The 21,776-nt window shown below is 39.3% G+C and overlaps 1 protein-coding gene across 1 annotated transcript in view; it reads right to left on the reverse strand.

The window, feature by feature from the left end:
• Positions 1-276: 276 nt before the first annotated feature.
• nos1 (nitric oxide synthase 1 (neuronal)) overlaps positions 277-21,776 on the reverse strand; it is a 42,105-nt gene continuing 20,605 nt past the window's right edge. The window contains exons 10-29 of the mRNA XM_004566695.3: positions 20,999-21,173; positions 20,288-20,389; positions 19,723-19,917; positions 19,555-19,640; positions 18,929-19,073; positions 17,922-18,026; positions 17,778-17,836; positions 17,555-17,671; positions 15,722-15,896; positions 15,270-15,408; positions 12,200-12,278; positions 11,794-11,987; positions 10,874-11,043; positions 9,208-9,418; positions 8,132-8,219; positions 6,099-6,220; positions 5,754-5,902; positions 5,083-5,277; positions 4,247-4,365; positions 277-3,357 (exon numbers count right to left, since the gene is read on the reverse strand). Of these exons, the coding sequence (XP_004566752.1) occupies positions 3,342-3,357; positions 4,247-4,365; positions 5,083-5,277; positions 5,754-5,902; positions 6,099-6,220; positions 8,132-8,219; positions 9,208-9,418; positions 10,874-11,043; positions 11,794-11,987; positions 12,200-12,278; positions 15,270-15,408; positions 15,722-15,896; positions 17,555-17,671; positions 17,778-17,836; positions 17,922-18,026; positions 18,929-19,073; positions 19,555-19,640; positions 19,723-19,917; positions 20,288-20,389; positions 20,999-21,173 (2,641 nt within the window). The 3' untranslated portion in view covers positions 277-3,341. The remainder of the gene's footprint in view (positions 3,358-4,246; positions 4,366-5,082; positions 5,278-5,753; positions 5,903-6,098; positions 6,221-8,131; positions 8,220-9,207; positions 9,419-10,873; positions 11,044-11,793; positions 11,988-12,199; positions 12,279-15,269; positions 15,409-15,721; positions 15,897-17,554; positions 17,672-17,777; positions 17,837-17,921; positions 18,027-18,928; positions 19,074-19,554; positions 19,641-19,722; positions 19,918-20,287; positions 20,390-20,998; positions 21,174-21,776) is intronic.

Raw genomic sequence — 21,776 nt, forward strand, 5'->3', positions numbered from 1 at the left:
TTTGTCATGTTTGGATGGCTTGATTTGTTGACAGGTTGTCATGGCACTCTCAGTACTCTGAGTGCCGACTCTTTCAACCATGACAACCAACATTTACAGGAGGAGGAAAAGGAGGAGGGGGAAGTAAATGGATTGTTTGCTTCATAAACTGAGCACCTCACCCCCGAACTAAAATGCCTCAACCTTAAACACTTTCTACTGGCTGAATAAACCTTTCCACTCTGGTTTCTTTCTTATATAAACAAGAAAAACAAACCAAGCAAATGTGTTTACATATTCTGTAAATGTTTCTCTTTATTTGTAAGTAAATGCAAAGTCCTTGCAGCTGATGCATTAAATGGAATACCCTCAATTAAGTACACAACAAAGGTCATTATAGCAGAGGCTGATTGGATCAGAGTTGTTCATAGCAGCAGCGATACGCAAACACCAAAAAATAAGAACCTCTCAACAAAGTTGTTACAGTCCAGGGCCCCGTGAGACAGGCCAGACAAGCTCAAAACAGTCTCACTAACTGACACAGTGCTGGTAAAGAGACAGAGCTTTTTAAATATGAACAGGAGACAAAGTATCATGCATTTGTTTAATGCTGCTGTTTTACCCTCATACCTAAAGGATATGACAGACACGACAAAGAATAGGCCTTTTTTTGTTCCTTTTAAATCAAGCAGAATCAAAGTGCTCATTTACATAATCAAAATACATTCTTAGAAAAGATTGTAGTGGTAGTTTTTATAGTTTATACTTTGTCTTTTGATATTTATATATATGTATAGAAGCTATATATAATATTCTTTTCTGTTTGCACATTTTACACAACAGACATTTTCTTGACAGCTTTCATTCCAGTTCAACTAAATGTGTTTAAATAAATCAGAGCAGACATTCATCCAAAATGAACAACAGCAGGGAAAATAGGACCCACCCATTATCTCCCAACTATAACATAGCAAAATCAGAAAAACAAAAAAGTACTCTCAGCAACTGGAAGGGACATTTAAAAATCACAATGAAATCAATTAGGCATGCTGACAGCTATCTTTAATTTGAAATAAAGACAAAGAAAGGGAATAAACAAGACACATAAGCTGACAAGAAAAAGCCACAGGTTAATGCAAAGTGGGTGATCAAAAAAACAATGTGGCCCCTGCACATACATTTTCAAATTACAACCCTGACTCGTTGGAAAGCAGCAAATGACCACAGTGGCAGTGTGATTGCCTCTTGTCTCTGGATGAAACTTCGCTGGAACTTAAAACAATAGAACCGAACTGCTGCGATCAAAACTAAAAGCCATGTGGGCAGCTTTCTGTTACCAAAACACCATCTGTAACATTAAATCTGCAGGCTTGTGTGACTCAGAGCAGGGTACTCATGCTTATTTTAAAAATCGAAGCAGTTTGACAAGGTAACAGACAAGTAGAATAATCATGTAAAAACACACACCTGAGATCATGCATGTTTTACACCCACTCGTATATAGAGATGCGCACACTTATGATAATTTCAAGGGCACACATATGCATGCATACACACATGCGTGCTGATGCCGTTGAGCAGGTGTCAGGTCACAGTGAAGGGGTGGCGCGTGAGCCACAAGGTAGCACAAACATGCAGAGAAAAAAACTGAAAGGATGAATGCATAAACGTAGGCAAAATGTTAATGTAAGGCAAGAGGCAGAGGAGATATGATGCTGTTAAATAGATATTTTAAAGGCTCAATAGGTGATAAGTGGAGCAAGTTGACAGCTGTCAGATACGAACTGGGCAGCATCTTTTCCCCTTCAGTAACAACGTTTTGTTACGGATTACTTGAGTTTTAAGGAAAAGGCTCTTTGTATTTTACTGAGAATAAAATGAACAGATCAATACCAATATTGTGTTTTTACAGCAAATACAAAGCTACAGCCAAGAACCATTTAGTGTAGCTTAGCATACAGACTGGAAACAGGCTCTCTACAAAGGTCGCAAATACGGCACGATTAAAGCTCACTGAGTAACATGTTATATTTAATTAGTTTATTCTGTACAAAAACCAAAGTGTAAAAATAGTAAACTTGATTTATGGGCAATTAGGGGTAAGAAGACCTGGAAATGGGGGAAACAGCCTTGCTAGACCAATCTGTTGATATCAGCAGCATTTTAATTCTGGACATCAGGTACCCATAAATACGTTTCTTCTTCAGACTTGTGTTTTAGTTGGACAACCTTTGCTGCAATGAAACACAACAAAATCTAGGACAAATCTTAACAAAGTTTTAAACAGCTGCCACTGAGATAGCCTATTGGAGTGAATAAATGTATTTTCCATGATATCGAACAATTCTTTTAAGTTGTTACTTATTCATTTACTCACCGATTAGTCATTTACTCTACAGCTTATTCCAAACAGCTGATGAAAAATAAAAAAAATCCTCCGCGACATTTAGAATTTAACACATTATAATACGTTATACCACATTGAACATAGTACGATTTAGATGTTAAATTAAAAAGCCCTCAAGACCTATATTTTTGTTAATAGTTTATCATTGAAGTTTATTTTTAAGATATATTGACTCACGTTTGGTCTTTAGTGGCTGCCCTGCACATTAGTGCTGCAGTTTCAGCAAACACCACCTGGGACCCAAAAGATTATGATGCGATGGCAGAATGAGCACACTAAGAAAAATGGCACTCGCACAGAGGCTGATGCATTTTGAAGAATTGCCAATGAAGAGCAAGGTAATCTGTTTATGGAGGCAGTGGCAGAATTTATGTTTTCATTATTCAGGGATACCTGTCAATACGTTAAATTTGTCCGCAGCACGTGTCCTTCAGTTTCTCTGTCTGCATGCCTATACATCTTTTCTTTTTCTTAGTCAAGGACTAAAGAGATTGATATTGATAATGAAAAACAGTCCAAATATATTTGAGCAGTCCTTATACTTTCCCAACAAGTAAAGTTGACTTAATCCACACAGAAATGAAAGTTTACTATCTATGCCACACATTTCCTTGCAAATATAAAACCTCAATAAAAGCCTTTTAACAGTAACAATAACACAGAGTATATTATATTTCTTGAATATATTGTCTTGGTCATGCATTCACAATGAGGCAGGTCATTACACTAGATCATTTTTGGAAGTATCATCAACAAGCAAAAACAGATTCTCAAAGAACAGAACATTTCCAACTTGCTACAGACAAGATCGCAGAGCCCAACAGAAACATTAAAATGGTATATAAAAAAAAGAACACAAACAAACCCATTTTTTACAGTACAAAAATTGGCACAGTATTAGTAAACCAGCGGTGCTGTGTCTTGTTGTTTTCAGAAAGCCTGTCGATTCATCGACCTACGAGCAGAAAACCCTGAAGAGAAAAAAAGTGCGAAGGACAGACAGACAGGCAGGCAGACAGACAGACAGACAGAAAGAGCAACAGAGACATGGAAATAGAGATGTTACAGTCATTACTCATCCAGCAAGCAGGGGCTTTGATGGCCGAATGTGAAATTCAAGTGACAATCCACACAGGAACCATCGTCTGTGATGCATTTTGTTGGTGGTTAATGAGCCATAGTGGCTATGTAGGGCCCTTGTTTTGCTCTTATGGCGAGGGTATATGAAGTGTCTAATCTTGAATATGCACAAATAACGCTGGAAACAAAAACAGAAATGGAGCAGAGCCACTCGCTTTCACTCTAATCCTGTTAGTTTAAATGCTCTTCTCCACAGGTTTCTATGGTTACCTGCTCTGTTTTCATCTGAAGCTAGTGATGACAACACATTGTTGTCGACAGCAACTACAGGTTGCAGATTGAAGTTGACTTACAAATGTTTCTGAGATAAAGCTGCTCTTGTAGTTGCAATATTGACATAAATATGAATGGGCTTTTCCACAGTGGTAATTGGTCCTGATTTTACTGTACGGATGTGAATGAGTGAATGATCAATAGAAAAATAGTTGATATGAATCCTTTTCTGGTTTTTTTTTTATTTGTTTGTTTTTTTGAGGATGGAATACATTTTTCTATATTTTCTTAATATTAAATAAAGAACTGATTTTCACAAAGCCTTTCCTCATGATTAATTAGAAGTTAGCATGAATTCACAGTGAATCATCAGTCATTTATTTTACCCATGAAAAATATTTTACCAAAGAAAAGATTCTTCTGACTTTTACTGACATTTCAGAACAGTTTTGTAACATACTAAATATGAAAAGAAACAAAAAAATACTGGAAATGTAGAACACTTACTCATCTGAGTCTTTTTTGCTCTCCTCAATGTAGGCTATGGACTCTGAACGAATACGGTTGGTGACCTCGTAGGTGCGCAGGGTGACACCAAAGATGTCCTCGTGATAGCGATTCTCATCCTAATGACAACAGATTGGTAGCGAGACAAAGCTGAGTAACTGTTTACCAGATGTGTGTGTAGCATAATAATACGTTTTCTCTAGCAGGCTGTAGATATACCTTTTAAAATGGGATTCTATGGGAAATGACCATGACAAGCAAGCTAGCCAAAGACGCTGGCTACCATGATGTCATCCATCGATTTCTGAAGTCATGTTTTGAAATATAAAGATGAGTAATTTGAAGCCAGGTGTGACGAGAGATGGGCGGGTCTGAATGTGAAACTGCATACACACTGGTTAATCACTTGTCAATCACAGGTCATTAGCCAATGGGCAAACATCAGATAACCCTTCTTTCTGATCATAGTATGACCAATATTGACAAAATGGACCTGCAGTGGCAAAAACACCAATGTGAGCCAAAACAACATGGTAACATATAGTTACACTTTAGAGCCAAAATGCTAAAAAAAAAAGAAAAGTTAAGGTTTCAAAACAGGACCTCACATACCAGTTGGTGATCGGGCTTATGTCCATATCCAGTCCTTAAACAACATTACCTTTGCAATGATGGATAGCATCTTACATTTAGTATTTTCACAGCTGATCAGGTATTTTAACTAACTCTAGAATCTCCCTTACATTAAGTTTACTTCACGGTTCAGTAAGGTAGAATGGAGTATGAATGTGAACATAACAGAGGTGATATTACAGAGAGAACTCCGCCACTCTTACCCGAAGCTTACTGATAAAGAAGCCAGCATCCTCCAGGCTCATGTTGCCCTGCTGCTTGATGATTTGCTGGACAGTCTTGAGAACATCTCCTGCCATTGTCACATCCCCACACACGTAGATGTGTCCACCCTCCTGCCTCAGGCACTGGTACACCGTCTCTGACAGATGCTCGCGCAGTACATCCTGTACATATTTCTGACAGAGAGGCAGTGAAGAAATGATGAGTGTGCATGGAGAAGTGAAGCGTGAAAATAGCAGAAAAGGAAACAATGTGAAAAACTGAGTCAGGACACTACACACAAAGTAAAATTTGCAAACTGCCACCTAAAGACTGATATGCGCAGGAACAAAGCAACCTCAGAGTAAGAAAAATTATGCTCTGTGGATTTTGTTCTTCTTTTCAAATCCGTGTATTGACTGTCACTGCTAAAAGTAACAGAAGTGTAAACAAAGCAAGAATCAATCACAACAACAAAGGAAGCATTGAGCATAAAGAGGACAAAGACAAATGTATATATGAAAATGTATCAGCAGAATGACATTGGTAAGTAAAAATACACTATATCTACAGAAGTATTTATCCAGCCATCTCAAATTTGTGAATTTATTTCTACCTAAACAAGCCAGAGACAGATGTTACAAGCGACTTCCTTCGTGTTTAGTGCTTGTACCTTTGGTTTGCCAGGCTCTCTGGAATAGGCTGTGTAGAGCTCCTTAAACACCCCTTTATTCTTGGCCTGTATGGTCTCCTCCTTGTAGATGTGGTCCATCTCAGACTGCCGACAACCAAACACCAGTATCATTGGGCAGGATTTCATCCCTTGAAGATAAGAGGTAAGAGTTACTTTGTTGCTCTGGATGGAAATGCAGAAGTGATATCCAGAGTACAAGTGTCAAAATTACATTATCACTTTAATTTGAAGAATAAATCTATAAGCACTGAAAATACATTGCAAAGTCTTTTTATAAGTTGGTCAAAAGTAACTCTATGGATTGAGGGAGAACAAAATTCCAACCGTTTTGTTCAAGGTCATATAGTCTTTGTTGCCAGAAGCTTCTGAATGGGGCAATCCCTGTTCCTGGACCCACAAGGATGCAAGGTGCTTGGTTGTTCTTGGGAAGCTGGAATGATGGTGCACTAAAATAATGCCACACACACAAACAACATCCAACAAATTACCATGGAGCCTATAAAATGTAATAAAGGAATAATAGAGTATTTTAATAATAAAAATAATGGATTGCATTTATATAGCGCTTTTCAAGATCCTTAAAGCACTTTACAATTCCACTATTCATTCACTCTCACATTCACACACTGGTGGAGGCAAGCTACAGTTGTAGCCACAGCTGCCCTGGGGCAGACTGACAGAAGCGAGGCTGCCATATCGTGCCATTGGCCCCTCTGGCCATGGCGCAGAGGTGAAGTGTCTTGCCCAAGGACACAACGACCGAGACTGTCTGAGCCGGGGCTCGAACCGGTAACCTTCCGATTACAAGACTGCCAACTCTTGAGCCACGGTTGGGGGACATCAAGCTATATGGGTAAGTATAGCTTGATGTCAAGATTCCCCTAATTCTCCTAATCCTTTCATTGCCTCTAAAACTCACTAATTGGCACATTTATTTTGTTTATTCACTGTAAAATTATAAATTTTACAAAGAACACTCCTGGTAAGATAAAAATGAGTTGTTTTACATAAAAAGATAAAAGGTACTAATTAGAGAACTTTAACAGCAAATATTTCGGTTATTTTTATTTCCACTTTTAGTCTTAAGAATGAATTGATAATCATATTAGATAAGATAAGATAACTCTTTATTGTCATTGCACAGTCATACATAGTACAGTAGTACAATGAAATTGGAAAAACTGTCCTACGTCGGCACTACATATAACACAACACGACACGATATGACACATCACAACGTAACAAACAACACAACACAGTATATTAACTTAGTATAAAAAAGAAGAATAAGTGTATGTGTATTGCACACTGTTATTATTGCACATTAATTATTATTGCACCTTGTTATAAATATAAATATATTAGCTCTATATCATGCATGCAGACAAGAGAGTGGTACCTATCTTGGCAAATCAGCTTACTTTGTCAAACATCACCTTTTCACGTGTCATGAAATGTTTCCAAGGAGCCAGACTTTCTTGTATTTTTTAATGTGGCCTTGAACAACAGTTCTCCAGGATTTCTAAAGGTCTTTTAAAGCTTTTCTTTAAACACTGGCTGCCTAAAATTGTACCTTTGTACCAAAAAGATGATTCTCAAAGGGCTCCTAGACAAAAAATTGGCATATCTCTGCAGGAAATAGTGTGTGTCCATAAACATTTAGCGGAAGTAGAGGACAGAAGAAGATCAAAATCTCATAAAGAGTATTTATAAGAAATAAGAAATGCAATAAGAAATGCATTTCAGCCAGTGTTGTTGGGGATCTTGTAAAAATTAATGGAATTATAAATGTAGAAATGTACTGTGAGGTTTACCATCTGGAAAAATGTCTGGATCTATTGTCATGCTGAAAAATGAAGCTGTTACCAATCAAGCGAACTGTCAATGCAGTAAAAACACAACTGGATAGAAAAAACACTCAAAACACACCACCAGTCATGGACTGGCCTCCGCAAAGAACGGACCTCAACATTCTTGAAGCAGTGCGGGATCATCTTGACAGACATTATCACAAAAAGTGGGTAACATCCAAATACGAGCTTTGAATGTCCTTCAAGAAGTCAGCGGAACTATTCCCGAAGAATATTTGAAGAAATGACAAGAAGGCTTACTTAAAAAAAGACTTACCAAATACTGACTTTTAAGCTCTTTAGAATTGTACCTGATATACCAGCTTTTATACTGTTTGCCTGTGTATGTTTGCATGCTTCAGTAAATTGCTGCACCTACTTCCCATTCTCTTAGAAAATATAACAAAATAAAGGGTTGGCTAAAGACTTTTGCAAATTAGATTATAGATTAGATTAGATTAGATTGCATTGCCTTAAAATTTCTTGTAAAAATACTTTGATATTTACCCTCGGACAAAGCACGGCACCATCTCCCCCTTCTCTATCCTGTTAAGCCACGATGAACACACTCCATGATGGATTGGTCCCTCTCCATCTGAAAGAGATGATTACCGAGCAAGCACTTTACCTTTTTCTCTCCCCTCTGCCTCCCACTCTTTTTAAGCGTACAAACTAACAGGAAAAGAGTGTTCCTAACATGTGTTCAAGGCTATAGCCATCTTCCCCTCTTCCTCACGCTCTTCCTCTAAAGGGAAATTACAGTAATTCAGCTGTTGCTTATACAATCATAGTAATATGTTCACATAAGTGCACATTACAGGTGGGAGAAGATAGCAGTTAAAAGGTATAGTAATGCTTACTGACTACTTTACAGGCTGAGATTATATACTGCCACAGTGGTGCTAAAAACAACACTTAAATCGTGCCCTAAATAATGCCTCATGCCTAAATAATGCAGTGAAGTAGACTGAAGTATACTGTTTGTGCTTGTGGCCATATATATAAACAGAATATGTAAAGTCTTTCTCCCAGTGCGTGTTTCTGGTTTTTACAGTTTTGTTTTGGCTGCCTTGTAAAGCAGACTTACATTCTAAGATAACTTCCAATCATTTCTCTTGTAGCTTCAGAAGGTTTTCAGAGAGTCTGACTCATTTTTCTTTTTTAATCCTTGCAGTAGCCTTGAAGGAGCTATGGCACTGTGCCTTTTATCCATGGCAAAGACTTGACTTAACCGAAATATATACCAGGCCTGCACTGGTTTGAGAAATGTCTAGTATGTCTAGTACTTTAAAATACATGATCACTGAAAAAGATGTTTAAATATCAGACTACTTTCTAGTTAAATGAAGAAAAAATAAACCAATAACTGCAATATATTAATTACCCTGATATCTGTATAATTTGCATTCTTGACATGTTGATAAAACCCACATGCATAATACTTCAGACTATCAAAAGTCTTCTGAGTAGACTAAAATTAACCTCTCCAGGCAGCTGAGAAGACCTAAGCATCTGAAGCTACGCCTACACAGCTTTTAAAATCTTGGACAGGAATTAGAGCAGTTCAAGTACCAGGGCCTTACCTCTGGCGCGATAGGAGACCACAGCCACTGTGAGATGGATCTCCCCTGGGTGCAGGTCTGGAGAGGAGCTGATAGAATAGTAGCGAGGCTGCAGAAGAGGCAGCTGGGTTAGCAGCAAAGTGGAGGGCATCTGGATAGAAGGAAACTCTTCTAGCACCTCCACCAGTGTGGGATTGTTGTACCACTTCCACTCCTCATACTCCTGCAATCCCTGGAGTGTCACAGAGAAAGACAATGTGGTACAAAGGTATCGGCTGACATTTCTTTGATATAGTTTTAGTCATGGTAAGTTATTGAATTATTGTCGTTCAGACTAAGAAATCAATGCAACTCCCACAGCAACTGAAAAGAAGAGGATAGTTTCCTCTTTTGGATCTGTAAACATTTCTCACTCAGGAGCAGGAGGCAGCCACAAGCAGAGCTATTCGCCATTCACTGCCCAACTGTTTCTGTGTGTCATCGCTGACATTTGGATGTGAAGAAAGTAGAGCACTGCCATCAGGCTAAAAAACCTTTGATATGTTACCAACTTTTGCTTTGTTCTCAAGCTGCTAATGAGCGACAAAATGCCCATTGAGAACCCACTGGTGTGGTCCACAATATGAGCTTAAAAGACAGTTTGAAGCACCTAATGCATAATTATAGCAAAACTCTAACACCATAAGCACTTTGGGGCCTGGGCTTTTTAACCTTGATAAACAGAAGGGGGCGTAGGACTGTACAGATATGAGAAGCTGATAGATTTGTTTAATTAACTTTTTTAAAGAAGAGAATAAGCCAGACGTGGCAACATGTTTGCTTTGTATTGCTTGGAAAAACAAGAAGAGAAATGTTAAAAAACAAAACAATTATTCCTGTAAGGAATGAACTTGAGATTTAACTCATTAAAACATGTTCTGCAGTGCTGTTTCTACTGTACAATTTCTTCTTTCTGAATTCAGAAGCCTACCATCTTTCCCTCTTGCTTGGTGACAATAATTCTGTGTATGAGCATATGAGTCACTGCTTGGCCTCATCCAGCCTTTTCCACACATTGACAAAAATGGAGAGTGAATAGTGGGAGGCACTGCAAGGGGGGATGGCTCTGGGTTAGAACGATCAACGGCTTTAATTTGGCGCCAGCTAACTCCTACTGTACGTACTCTTGGTGCAAAGAGCACCAAATCAGCTATGAGACACATAAAACTATCTGCCATATTCTCTTATTTTGAAACACAGAGAATGTGTTGGTTACTGTTGAAGCTTAAGCACATGGTGACTTTTTATAGAACAGTTCTTGGAAAAGTGATCTAAAAATACGCATACATTTTCATCTCAGATTGGAAATGGGGGAACATATCTTTGGATACAGCCCACATGCACACATCGGAAATCCCTTATGTGTTTGGTCACAAAACAAGTTCAAGCACTCAGCGCTGCTGCAGCTCAGCCATTTGAAAGGTCAGTGTAAATCAAAGTAAATATGCATTTACACGTGAAACACTTTTCAGATGAAAACACTTGGTCGCATATTTGTACGTTTTATCAAAATCGTAAACTAAGGTTCAGTTAGTTTGTCTAATGGATTCTTCTGGTGTCCAACTTTGGGTTCCTTGAAAAGCGCTATATAAATGCAATCCATTATTATTATTATTAAATGGTAACATTGAAAACTAAGTGAATTTACCTTACTGAGGATCTCTAGTTTCTTTCTTTGTTTGTCATTGGTTGCTAGAGCAGCAAACTGCTGGAGCAGCACAGGGCTCGGTGGAGTCGTGATATCCATGAAATACTGGAACGCCTGGTAGATGGTGCAGGGAGGGATACGGGTCTCATTTGTCCAGTTACTGATTACACCTGCAGAAAATTATAAAGTTAAAGTTGAGTTAATTCATATGATGTACTAGTTTTTTATATGTGTAAGATGAAAGAAAAAAAAAGAGGTAACAAACTATAAGAGCAGTCTGTGTGTGTGCAGTTTTTTTGCTGGCTTGTTTTTTGGGAGGTTTTTGCTGCAAAAGCTCTTAGCAATGCTGTTTCCCTGCTACTTGATCTAATGCTAGACAATGTGGAATTTGTTGACTGAAAATGAACTAGCTTGAGAATCAGTATCAAACCAGTCCGAAGATCAGAGCCATTTCTCTGTGTGATAAGCATTTGCTAACACGTTATACACAACACCCTTGGATATGTTGTCTAGTTGTCTGTAATTAGCAAAGTACAACCAAAATGCAAGCAGCAGTATGGAACATGTGATCCTCGAATTGAAAGAAAATTAGATACAGTGAGAGTTGTTAACAACAAGGGCTTGAATTGTGGAGATGAATTTTGAATAAGCACTAATCCTGTGTTTAGCAAATGTCTTGCATCACAGTCACAGAGAAAATCACAGTTAAGTCACCCGGTGTCACCACAACTGTTTGCCAATATGCAGTTCACTGAAAAATTTCTGGGCATGGATATCCTGCTAAAGTGTGACTTCATGATGTCTGCTGTGACTTCTTATTTACATTTGGATTTTGACAACCTGCCCAGATTTTAAAATGCCATTCTCGTGATTGCATGCCTACTGTTTTCGCAAAGTAGCATGACTTTGCTAATACCCACCTAGGGCAGTGTTTCTCTCCTCCAAGAACTCCACTTTGACGATTTGATTGACAGGTGGAGCATCCTCCAGTTTTTCTATGAGAGCTGTTACCAGGTCCTCATGGTTGCCAGGGAAGATGCCCAGATGGTCGCCAGGCTTGTAGCGCAGGCTGTCGTGGTTGTTTGTGTGTAACCGCACAAATATGGTGGAGCGACTATGAAAGGGATCAGAGATTTAGGAAATAACATTGCACCATTTTCAGTCTGTTCCATTTAGTTAAAATGTCACTGTAAACAATGAATGAGTTAGACACCAGAAGAATCCATTAGACGAACTGAACGTTAGTTTACGATTTTGGTAAAATGTACAAATATGCGACAAAGTGTTTTCGTCTGAAAAGTGTTTCACGTGTAAATGCATACTTACTTTGATTTTGGACTTTGTAAATTTTGAGATTCAAGCATCTTTGCTCCATAAACTTTCTTCTTGTGAATGCTGTGTAATGCTGTTGGCAGACACAAATAATACATGATTTATGGATTGATTAATAGACATGTTCTTCTTGGAAAAAAATACTTCTTTGATTTCTTTCTGGGAGAGACCGATAAGAAGTTTTATGTACAGACACGCAAGTGTCTGTATATAAAGGGTAAAGGTAAGGGTACATAAAGGGTTTTAGCTCAGCCCTATATCCACAGGCACTCCCATGTCTGTACATATAGTTCAGAGAGTCAGGATCCAATCTTAACATAATGGCATAATGTAAACAACTGTCACATTATGAGATTCAAGCATCTTTGCTCCATAAACTGTCTTCTTGTGAATGCTGTATAATGCTGTTAGCAGACATAAATAATACATTATTTATGGATTGATCAACAGACCTGTGCTTCTTGGAAAAAAATACTTCTTTGATTTCTTTCTGGGAGAGATTGATAAGAAGCTTTATGTACAGATACGGGAGTGTCTGTACACAAAGGGTAAAGGAAAGGGCACAAAAAGGGTATCAGCCCAGCCCTATATACAGTGGGGCAAAAAAGTATTTAGTCAGCCACCGATTGTGCAAGTTCCCCCACCTAAAATGATGACAGAGGTCAGTAATTTGCACCAGAGGTACACTTCAACTGTGAGAGACAGAATGTGAAAAAAAAATCCATGAATCCACATGGTAAGATTTGTAAAGAATTTATTCGTAAATTAGGGTGGAAAATAAGTATTTGGTCAATAACAAAAATACAACTCAATACTTTGTAACATAACCTTTGTTGGCAATAACAGAGGTCAAACGTTTACTATAGGTCTTTACCAGGTTTGCACACACAGTAGCTGGTATTTTGGCCCATTCCTCCATGCAGATCTTCTCGAGAGCAGTGATGTTTTGGGGCTGTCGCCGAGCAACACGGACTTTCAACTCCCGCCACAGATTTTCTATGGGGTTGAGGTCTGGAGACTGGCTAGGCCACTCCAGGACTTTCAAATGCTTCTTACGGAGCCACTCCTTTGTTGCCCGGGCGGTGTGTTTTGGATCATTGTCATGTTGGAAGACCCAGCCTCGTTTCATCTTCAAAGTTCTCACTGATGGAAGGAGGTTTTGGCTCAAAATCTCACGATACATGGCCCCATTCATTCTGTCCTTAACACGGATCAGTCGTCCTGTCCCCCTGGCAGAAAAACAGCCCCATAGCATGATGTTTCCACCCCCATGCTTCACAGTAGGTATGGTGTTCTTGGGATGCAACTCAGTATTCTTCTTCCTCCAAACACGACGAGTTGAGTTTATACCAAAAAGTTCTACTTTGGTTTCATCTGACCACATGACATTCTCCCAATCCTCTGCTGTATCATCCATGTGCTCTCTGGCAAACTTCAGACGGGCCTGGACATGCACTGGCTTCAGCAGCGGAACACGTCTGGCACTGCGGGATTTGATTCCCTGCCGTTGTAGTGTGTTACTGATGGTGACCTTTGTTACTTTGGTCCCAGCTCTCTGCAGGTCATTCACCAGGTCCCCCCGTGTGGTTCTGGGATCTTTGCTCACCGTTCTCATGATCATTTTGACCCCACGGGATGAGATCTTGCGTGGAGCCCCAGATCGAGGGAGATTATCAGTGGTCTTGTATGTCTTCCATTTTCTGATGATTGCTCCCACAGTTGATTTTTTCACACCAAGCTGCTTGCCTATTGTAGATTCACTCTTCCCAGTCTGGTGCAGGTCTACAATACTTTTCCTGGTGTCCTTCGAAAGCTCTTTGGTCTTGGCCATGGCGGAGTTTGGAGTCTGACTGTTTGAGGCTGTGGACAGGTGTCTTTTATACAGATGATGAGTTCAAACAGGTGCCATTCATACAGGTAACGAGTGGGGGACAGAAAAGCTTTTTACAGACGACGTTACAGGTCTGTGAGAGCCAGAGATTTTCCTTGTTTGAGGTGACCAAATAGTTATTTTCCACCCTAATTTACGAATAAATTCTTTACAAATCCTACCATGTGAATTCATGGATTTTTTTTTCACATTCTGTCTCTCACAGTTGAAGTGTACCTCTGGTGCAAATTACTGACCTCTGTCATCATTTTAAGTGGGGGAACTTGCACAATCGGTGGCTGACTAAATACTTTTTTGCCCCACTGTAGTTCAGAGAGTCAGGATCCAAACTTAACATAATGGCATAATGTAAACAACTCTCTACTTTGGCAAAGACAATGCAATGATTTTGTAGCAAAGTTGCTGCACAGACATATTATGCTGAATACTATGTATTCATGGATAAATACATGGATTCTTTTTCAAATATTATTATATTCCACAGCACTAATAAACCAAATCAAAATACATAAAAAATTCTAACTGAAGAACTTCAAAATAATCATATCATTAACAAACATTAACATCATTAATAACATCAAAGACACATCTTGCCAAATTGTGTAAAATTGTTGTAATATCAAAAAAAGAATCAGAACAAATTTATGGATATTTCTCACTTTATACTGAAATATTTATCATTTCGCTTCAGATCCCATCCTTTTAATCTCTCTCAACAAGGAAGGGAATATCCTCTGATATCCTCTGACCAAGCCATAAGTCCTGGAATGCTACCCTTTGGTCCCAGGGCTAAATGAGCAGACTAGTCAATGGGTCCCAGTTTGCCCACCCCCAAGCTTACGTCACAATCTGTGTCAGTTTGAAGGTGCCGAAGTACCAAATTAATTTATGGAAATTAAGTAACAGAGCCACTTCAAATCTGGTCCAGTACTTTGAACTCGAGACCTCTAGGGAAAAGTTCTCAAAATCCTATTAGAATCTCATTTTGATTTTCTCACACCAGTGCCACAAATCTCAGCTTCAGGTCACGTAAAGGCTGAGTGACTCATCTTTATCAATAACCGTACTACCACACTGCTGATCAATTACAGGTATTTTGTACAGATGAACTTTCCCCTTTAATATTAAGTTGCCACAAGCATTTTGTAACTAAGTACCAAGAGGAACTTTCACCTTCTGTGAGGGCTGGGGCCTCGGCCGTGTAAGTCAAGCGGAACTTGCTCTTCTTCCAGCTGCGATCATTGCTGATCAAGGAGTCATTGGCCTTCTCAATGTTCACGTCATCACCAACACAGAATACATCGCAGGCAGCCTTCACGAGCAGCCACAGAGAAGATAAACAAAAGAGTTGGGTGGGGCACGTAAACGAGAATGAACAGCTTGCAGAAGTAGGGGACACCTGGAATGAGTGTGTTTGGAGGTGTGGTCCCGCTCCTGAAATTCATAATACATAATCTCCAAGAAAAAAAAACAACAGAAAGAGGATTGTACTGGGATGAACAGCTACTTGACAAGTAACTAACATACCGGTCTTGAGATAAAGCTTAACTCTAGGTTCATAATGTACACTTTCCAAATACACCACCTTTAACCACGCCCAAAGGGTCTCAGCCCAGGAAACCAACCTTAAAAACTTTCTTGGCCCATGTTCTGAATGACTCCTCCTGGCCACACAGCTCATCTCCCTCTCCCATGCGTAGGATGCGCTCACCCCCTAGCTCTTCAAACAGTGTGTCCACAGCGTGGGCAAAGGCGCAGAAGTGTGGGTAGGCCCTGGAGCCAAGGCCAAACACCGAGAACCTAAACAGAGACACACATACATGAAGAAAACACAGAGACTGAGAGACAGGTAGTGTTAAAAAAAAAAAAAAAAAAACAAGAAATAAAACACAAACATACACAACTGCAAACCACCACCACTGTGTCCATGTTAGAAACTTGCCCTTTCCTTCCTCTCAGAATATGTCAAACAGTTGAAAACAGCTGATGTATTTATAAATACGTGTCCTGTCTGAGTTTAGATGGACATAAACATGAAACAGATCACTTTGTTTTTTGAAGGCAGACAACATCTCTTTCCACTTCTTTGCCGTGAGGAAGTCAGCTCACATCTGATCCAAGTTTGAGCAAAATCTCTGTTGTCTTTTCTTCCTTAGCTGATCAGCAAACTGTCAGCTGCAATAAGATTTTTATCCGAAAGGAGTTTTATAGCCATCCTCATGTGGAGTATGCACTGAGGAAACGCTACAAGGAAAACCCTCCATTTAGACATAAATGGAGGAAGAACTCAACTTAATTCAGTTCAATTTTATTTTATATATATATAGTGCCAAATCAAAACAACAGTTGCCTCAAGGCGCTTATATTGTAAGGTAAAGACCCTACAATACAAAGAAAACAGACCCCAACAGTCATATGACCCCCTGTGAGCAAGCACTGCTGATAGTGGGAAGGAAAAGCTCCCTTTTAACAGGAAGAAACCTCCTGCTCCTCCATGTTTACATCTGAGCTCATTCTAAATAATTTATATTATATTTAACCTAAAGTAATCCATCATATTCCACAATATGAGATGTTTAGTTGGTGTCTTGTGAGGGCAACGTAGCTCTAAAACATAGCTTTTCATAAGCTCCATATAACAGACCTGCACCTTTATTTTTTTAATAAAAAGTATTTTACAGTGTATTACACAGTTAACTGAATATCTACTGGGGGTTTTAATATATTGATTAAAAAAATTAAGTTGTGTATTATCAAAACAGCTCACTAAACTTTGTGCATTCAGACAACCACATGATTTTTTATACATGTTAATCTGATATTGCTGGTGGACCCATTCAGCTTGCTAATTTTATTAAACCAGGCATGGTGACAGTTGACATCATTTATCTCCATTAAAGGGTTTCCTTGCTAACTTGCTAAAGGAGCTATTCATTTCTTTACACTGCAGTCTAATTCCCTACCACCAGTACTGATTGGACCAAGTTCAAAAGTAATACATTACTGTAATCAATTTATTTAATGTGTTACATTACATTGTTTTAGTAATGCAATAATGTAACACATTACTGTAATAAACTCAGTAATCACATTACAGTTACAATTATGCTGCTACCTGCATTACAAAGGCTCTACTGTTATCTGCACAAGAGGTGAACTGAAAGAACTAAAACTAATCAAACATTCAAAGATTTTTTACTGATTAGATGATAAATGCATATTTATGTATTATGTATCCCATTTGATGTTTCAAAGTGAATGTGCCTGGATATTAAGCCAACATTTAACCATTCTTTTTACAGCATTTCATTGACTATGAGCATAGCATGTGCCTATCCTATTTAGCATAAGCATTTTTTGTAGTTTTCCTTCCAGATTTCCTTGCTTTCCTGTTTGATAATTTAGGGATAGATTTGCACATAAACACCTGTTATGTTTGTTTAGTTTGCTTTGTTTACCTGACATTAGCAAGTGGTCCGGTGCTCTCAAAGTTAATTTTGGTTTCTGGTTCATCGCTGGATGACTTCCGAGTGTCAGAGTAAGAGGAAACACTGTTAAAACGGACCTTGTAGCTCCTAGAGAATAAGAAAAAAGCAGAGGCACGCACAGGCTTTTAACTCAAGAGACAAAAAATTATTACTCAAGTAAACATTAAAAGCTGGATTGAGATATCAAACTCACTTCCTATCTTCTGTGTTTGTTGTTGGGTGGCACATTTCCATTAAGGCGGCTCCAAATTTCTACAGCAAAAAAGAGCAAACACATACAATTAGAAGTGTCTGCTGAGCTCTTAATAACTGACAAGTATTAAGTATTCATAAATACCTCTCCATTCTCAGGTGGGTCCCCATTCCCAAATGTGCTGGTCACCACTAAAACCAGTGTTTCATGCTCCAGGTCCACAACATCATATTCATCCATAGACATAACCTGCAGGAAAAAAAAGAGCGTTGTACTGATGGAAGCTTAGCGACTTACATGGTGTAGTGTTTATCTCACTCTTGTTTCCTAGACACAGACTCCAAATGACAGCTGACTTGAGCGTGTAAATTAAGGCTGAACACATAGCCGCTGGCAGAGGAGGAGGTTGTAATGACCACTCTGTCCTCGCCTCTAACGAGATGATAATATGCTGCTGCCACACATTGAGCATCCATGATGCATACCACTCAGCATGATGGTGTTTGTCTGCCACAGGCCGCACTTGCATTTCACATGCATATACGCCTCAAAGACACACAACCAAAGGCGTGAAGAGAAAGAAGCCTTTAGCCCCACAACAACCAAGATTCCCCCTAAGCGTTTGCATCTGCCCTGCGATCCATCAGCACACGCCCACTCACAGTGACACACACATGCACAAATCTTCATGCATGAATCTCCTTGTGTGATTGATCACACTGGGAAAACAGGAAGAGCAAATAAAGATAGGACCGGGAGGAAAAATCCCATAGTGTGTGTTTGAGAGGAGCTTCTTTCTCTTGTTTCTGTTTGGTTTTTGTATACAGATTTGCACACCCAGCGGCACTGAAGGATTTTGTCTTAAAACTACTACCCTGTTCTATGCTTTAGTGGATAAATCTTGCCTCCAACCTGCGGCACTTTACTGCATGAGACAAGAGGAAAATGTAACAAAAGATTGGCTTTTCTTTCTTCAGACCTTTTGTCATCTATACTCAGCTGGCATCTGCTCAGCTTTATCAACCAGAGAGTGGGGTTCGGGGGAGGGGTGTCTTTCAGTTCCTCCTTTTTCAATTAGATATTAGAGCAGCGATACATAAGCTAGTTCTCAACCTTTGGAAATGATGATGCAAGGTGGGAGCAAGGGGTACCTTTGCGTCAAAGGCGTGCTTGAAGATTTCACAGAGCGTTTTGGCATAATCTTGCGACTTGCCCGTCTCTGTAGCAAACAGCATTGTGGCTTTAACCCTCTTGGCCATAGCTTGGCCCATGAGTTTCGCTGAAAACTTCACAGCCCTGCAGAGGTGAAGAGAAAGACAATGCAAATGAGATGCAGCAAAGATGAAGACCAACTGAATAATAGAAAGAAAAAAAGGTTTCTTATTGAGCCTCTGAAATTAGTAATAGGCTGGTTCACTGTAGCAGACAGCTACGGATGGATGACAGTTGTGATTACCTAGCTTGTCATCTCCTCAAGGCAATTATAATAATAGCAGAACACGCGCACAAGTGCATGTATACACAAACAAAACACTGACAAAATTCTGATTACTCCTTAAGGGGTTGATTGGATGAATTTCACTGCTGAGCACGCCAGCGTCTTTGTCATGTGTCTAACTTTTGTTTGCAAAGTGAATACCTGCTTAGCCTTAAATTAACAAATACAAATCATTTGTGATCTTTCACATTTAGAGTTGCAATTTAGCTTTGACTCTTACAGTGCAAAGACAAAAAAGGGAAAAGAAATGAATGATTAAGTAAAACCAAGCACACTTACTTGGCAAGCTTCTTGAATCCAATGGCTCTTTTCTTTGTGGGTGTCCCATTGACCCCTTTCCACACGTGGGTATTCCATGGATCGGGCTTTTGCATAGGAGAAGAAAAATCAGGTGATCTTAAATCAAAGAGATCTCATGGTGTGTGGTATGTGGAATGACTTACTCACCTGGTACTCAAAAGAAGGGCTGAGGCGGTAGTTAAGCATTTCTTGATGGAAAACTGGCGTGATGCTTCCTGACATCGGAGGCACAATCCACACCCAGTCCCCAGGACAGCCACCTCGCACCCGAAACTCATTCTCCATGTGCTTCATGAAGGACTCTGTGGCTGAATGATGGTCTACTATGGTCACTTTGCATGTCTAAGAATAGGTAGCATAGATGGATGGATATGAATTATGTCACAACCAAATAAGTGTTTTATTATTATTCATGAGTGCATTAAAATGGATACGCTGAATGCTTACAATGGTCAAGTGCTATTAACAAACAAACAGCTGCACATCTTGTAATAAACCAGTGGAGTATCAAGCTATAATTTGATCACAAATATCTAGTCATTTTGACACCAACAAATTGTTATAAACATGGCTTAACACACTTCACCACGGAATTTGCTCAGCAGTAGCCACTTTGAGTCCAAGATAACTGTAGGCACTGTTGTTCCAAGGAGCTGTCTAAAAACTTTAAGAAGTTAAAAATCTACTTACTTCAAATCACAGATTTCAATACCTGGTAGCTGTGAAGGACAGCAATATTGATCTCCACGAGTGCCTGATCTTTCCAAAGGGAGGATGTCTTTCTGGTGTCTAAGGCCATTTTGTTTGCCACCTCCTATATAATACAGAAAAAAAAATGCCTGACATACCTGAGACTGAAAATTTTAGTGACATAAACTTTAGCATTTCATTTCTGTGTAGAGTTGCTGTGCTGTGGTCATGCTGTACTGAAGCAAATGGCCCTCGTCATCACTGCAAGCACAGACAAATCCAAAGCTGGCACCCATGTGCCCTGAAGTGCTCTTCATAATTGGACGACTCTGACTGAAATTTTCTTCACTTGTCAGAATAATGTGATACATGCAAAAATAGCAAACACTCTGGTCTCCCTAATTATATGCTATGTCACATATATATTTATACTGCATGCCCTAAAATAATTTGAAGATCTGATTGTTAAATATTACAAAATAGGTTACAATTAAATTTGCCCATCTATAGAAAAATATATTGGTAAACATATTAAAGTATAAAGTACCACAGTTTTCTTTTATATTAAAGGATTTGCAACAAAACATGGAGGAAGAAGAACTGCATTCTGACAGGCTCATTTAGTGACACAATACATGCTTTCTTCTCTGCACATGGCTTCAGTCAATCTGTGCCTGAAATTCTTTTCTCTTCTTCCAATGGAACATGACTGTATTTTGGCACAACACTGTACCTCCAGAATGTTGTAGCGTGAGCTGTCACAGAAGTCTCTCACACCAATCTCTGTGCCCATGTACCAGCCACTGAAGGGGCAGCCCGTGAACTCCAGACCGCCAATTTCCAGCAGCATGTTGGAAACCGCCGGGAGGCCGTACCACTTCAGACCCAGATCTTTAAACCACTCATACCTGAGCAAAAGGGGACATGATAGCTAAGGGCTGCTATTTCACATAATTCTACTCATTATAATCCCTACTGAATTTAGGATATTATCCATTGCTTCATTAGTGATGTGAATGGTCTCTAAAATCCTCAAGAGCGTGAGTAATTACTCCTGAGACACATAATTTAAAAAGGGACGACAGCCAAAACAAGCATTAACACAAAGAAATCTACTGTCAGTGCTGGACAGAGCAAGCTGGACCTCTATCTACCTCCCACCACTCACTCCCTGCAATCTCTAAGGGGATTGATAACACTGCTCTCAGTGCATTATTTCCAGAGCTGGGTCTAATCTTGTGTAATGATGAGACACCGTTGGTGGTCCTGGCCTGTGCCAAGCTGCTGCCAGGCTCAAGGCCAGCTGATGCAGGGTATGGAGCAAGAGATGCCAATTTTAGGGGAGTCTAACAGTGAGAATTGTGCATCAAGGGATTCTGAAATATTCTTGGTAGCATGCAGTGATGCACTGATAACCTGTTGTATAGCTTTTTGAAGGTGTGAAAACTTCTGTAGATGTAATATCTAATTCTTCACTGTGATTGCACATATTATAGGACTGCAGCAGCTTA

The sequence above is a fragment of the Maylandia zebra genome, linkage group LG12 (assembly GCF_041146795.1).
Source record: "Maylandia zebra isolate NMK-2024a linkage group LG12, Mzebra_GT3a, whole genome shotgun sequence".
Lineage (NCBI taxonomy): Eukaryota > Metazoa > Chordata > Actinopteri > Cichliformes > Cichlidae > Maylandia > Maylandia zebra.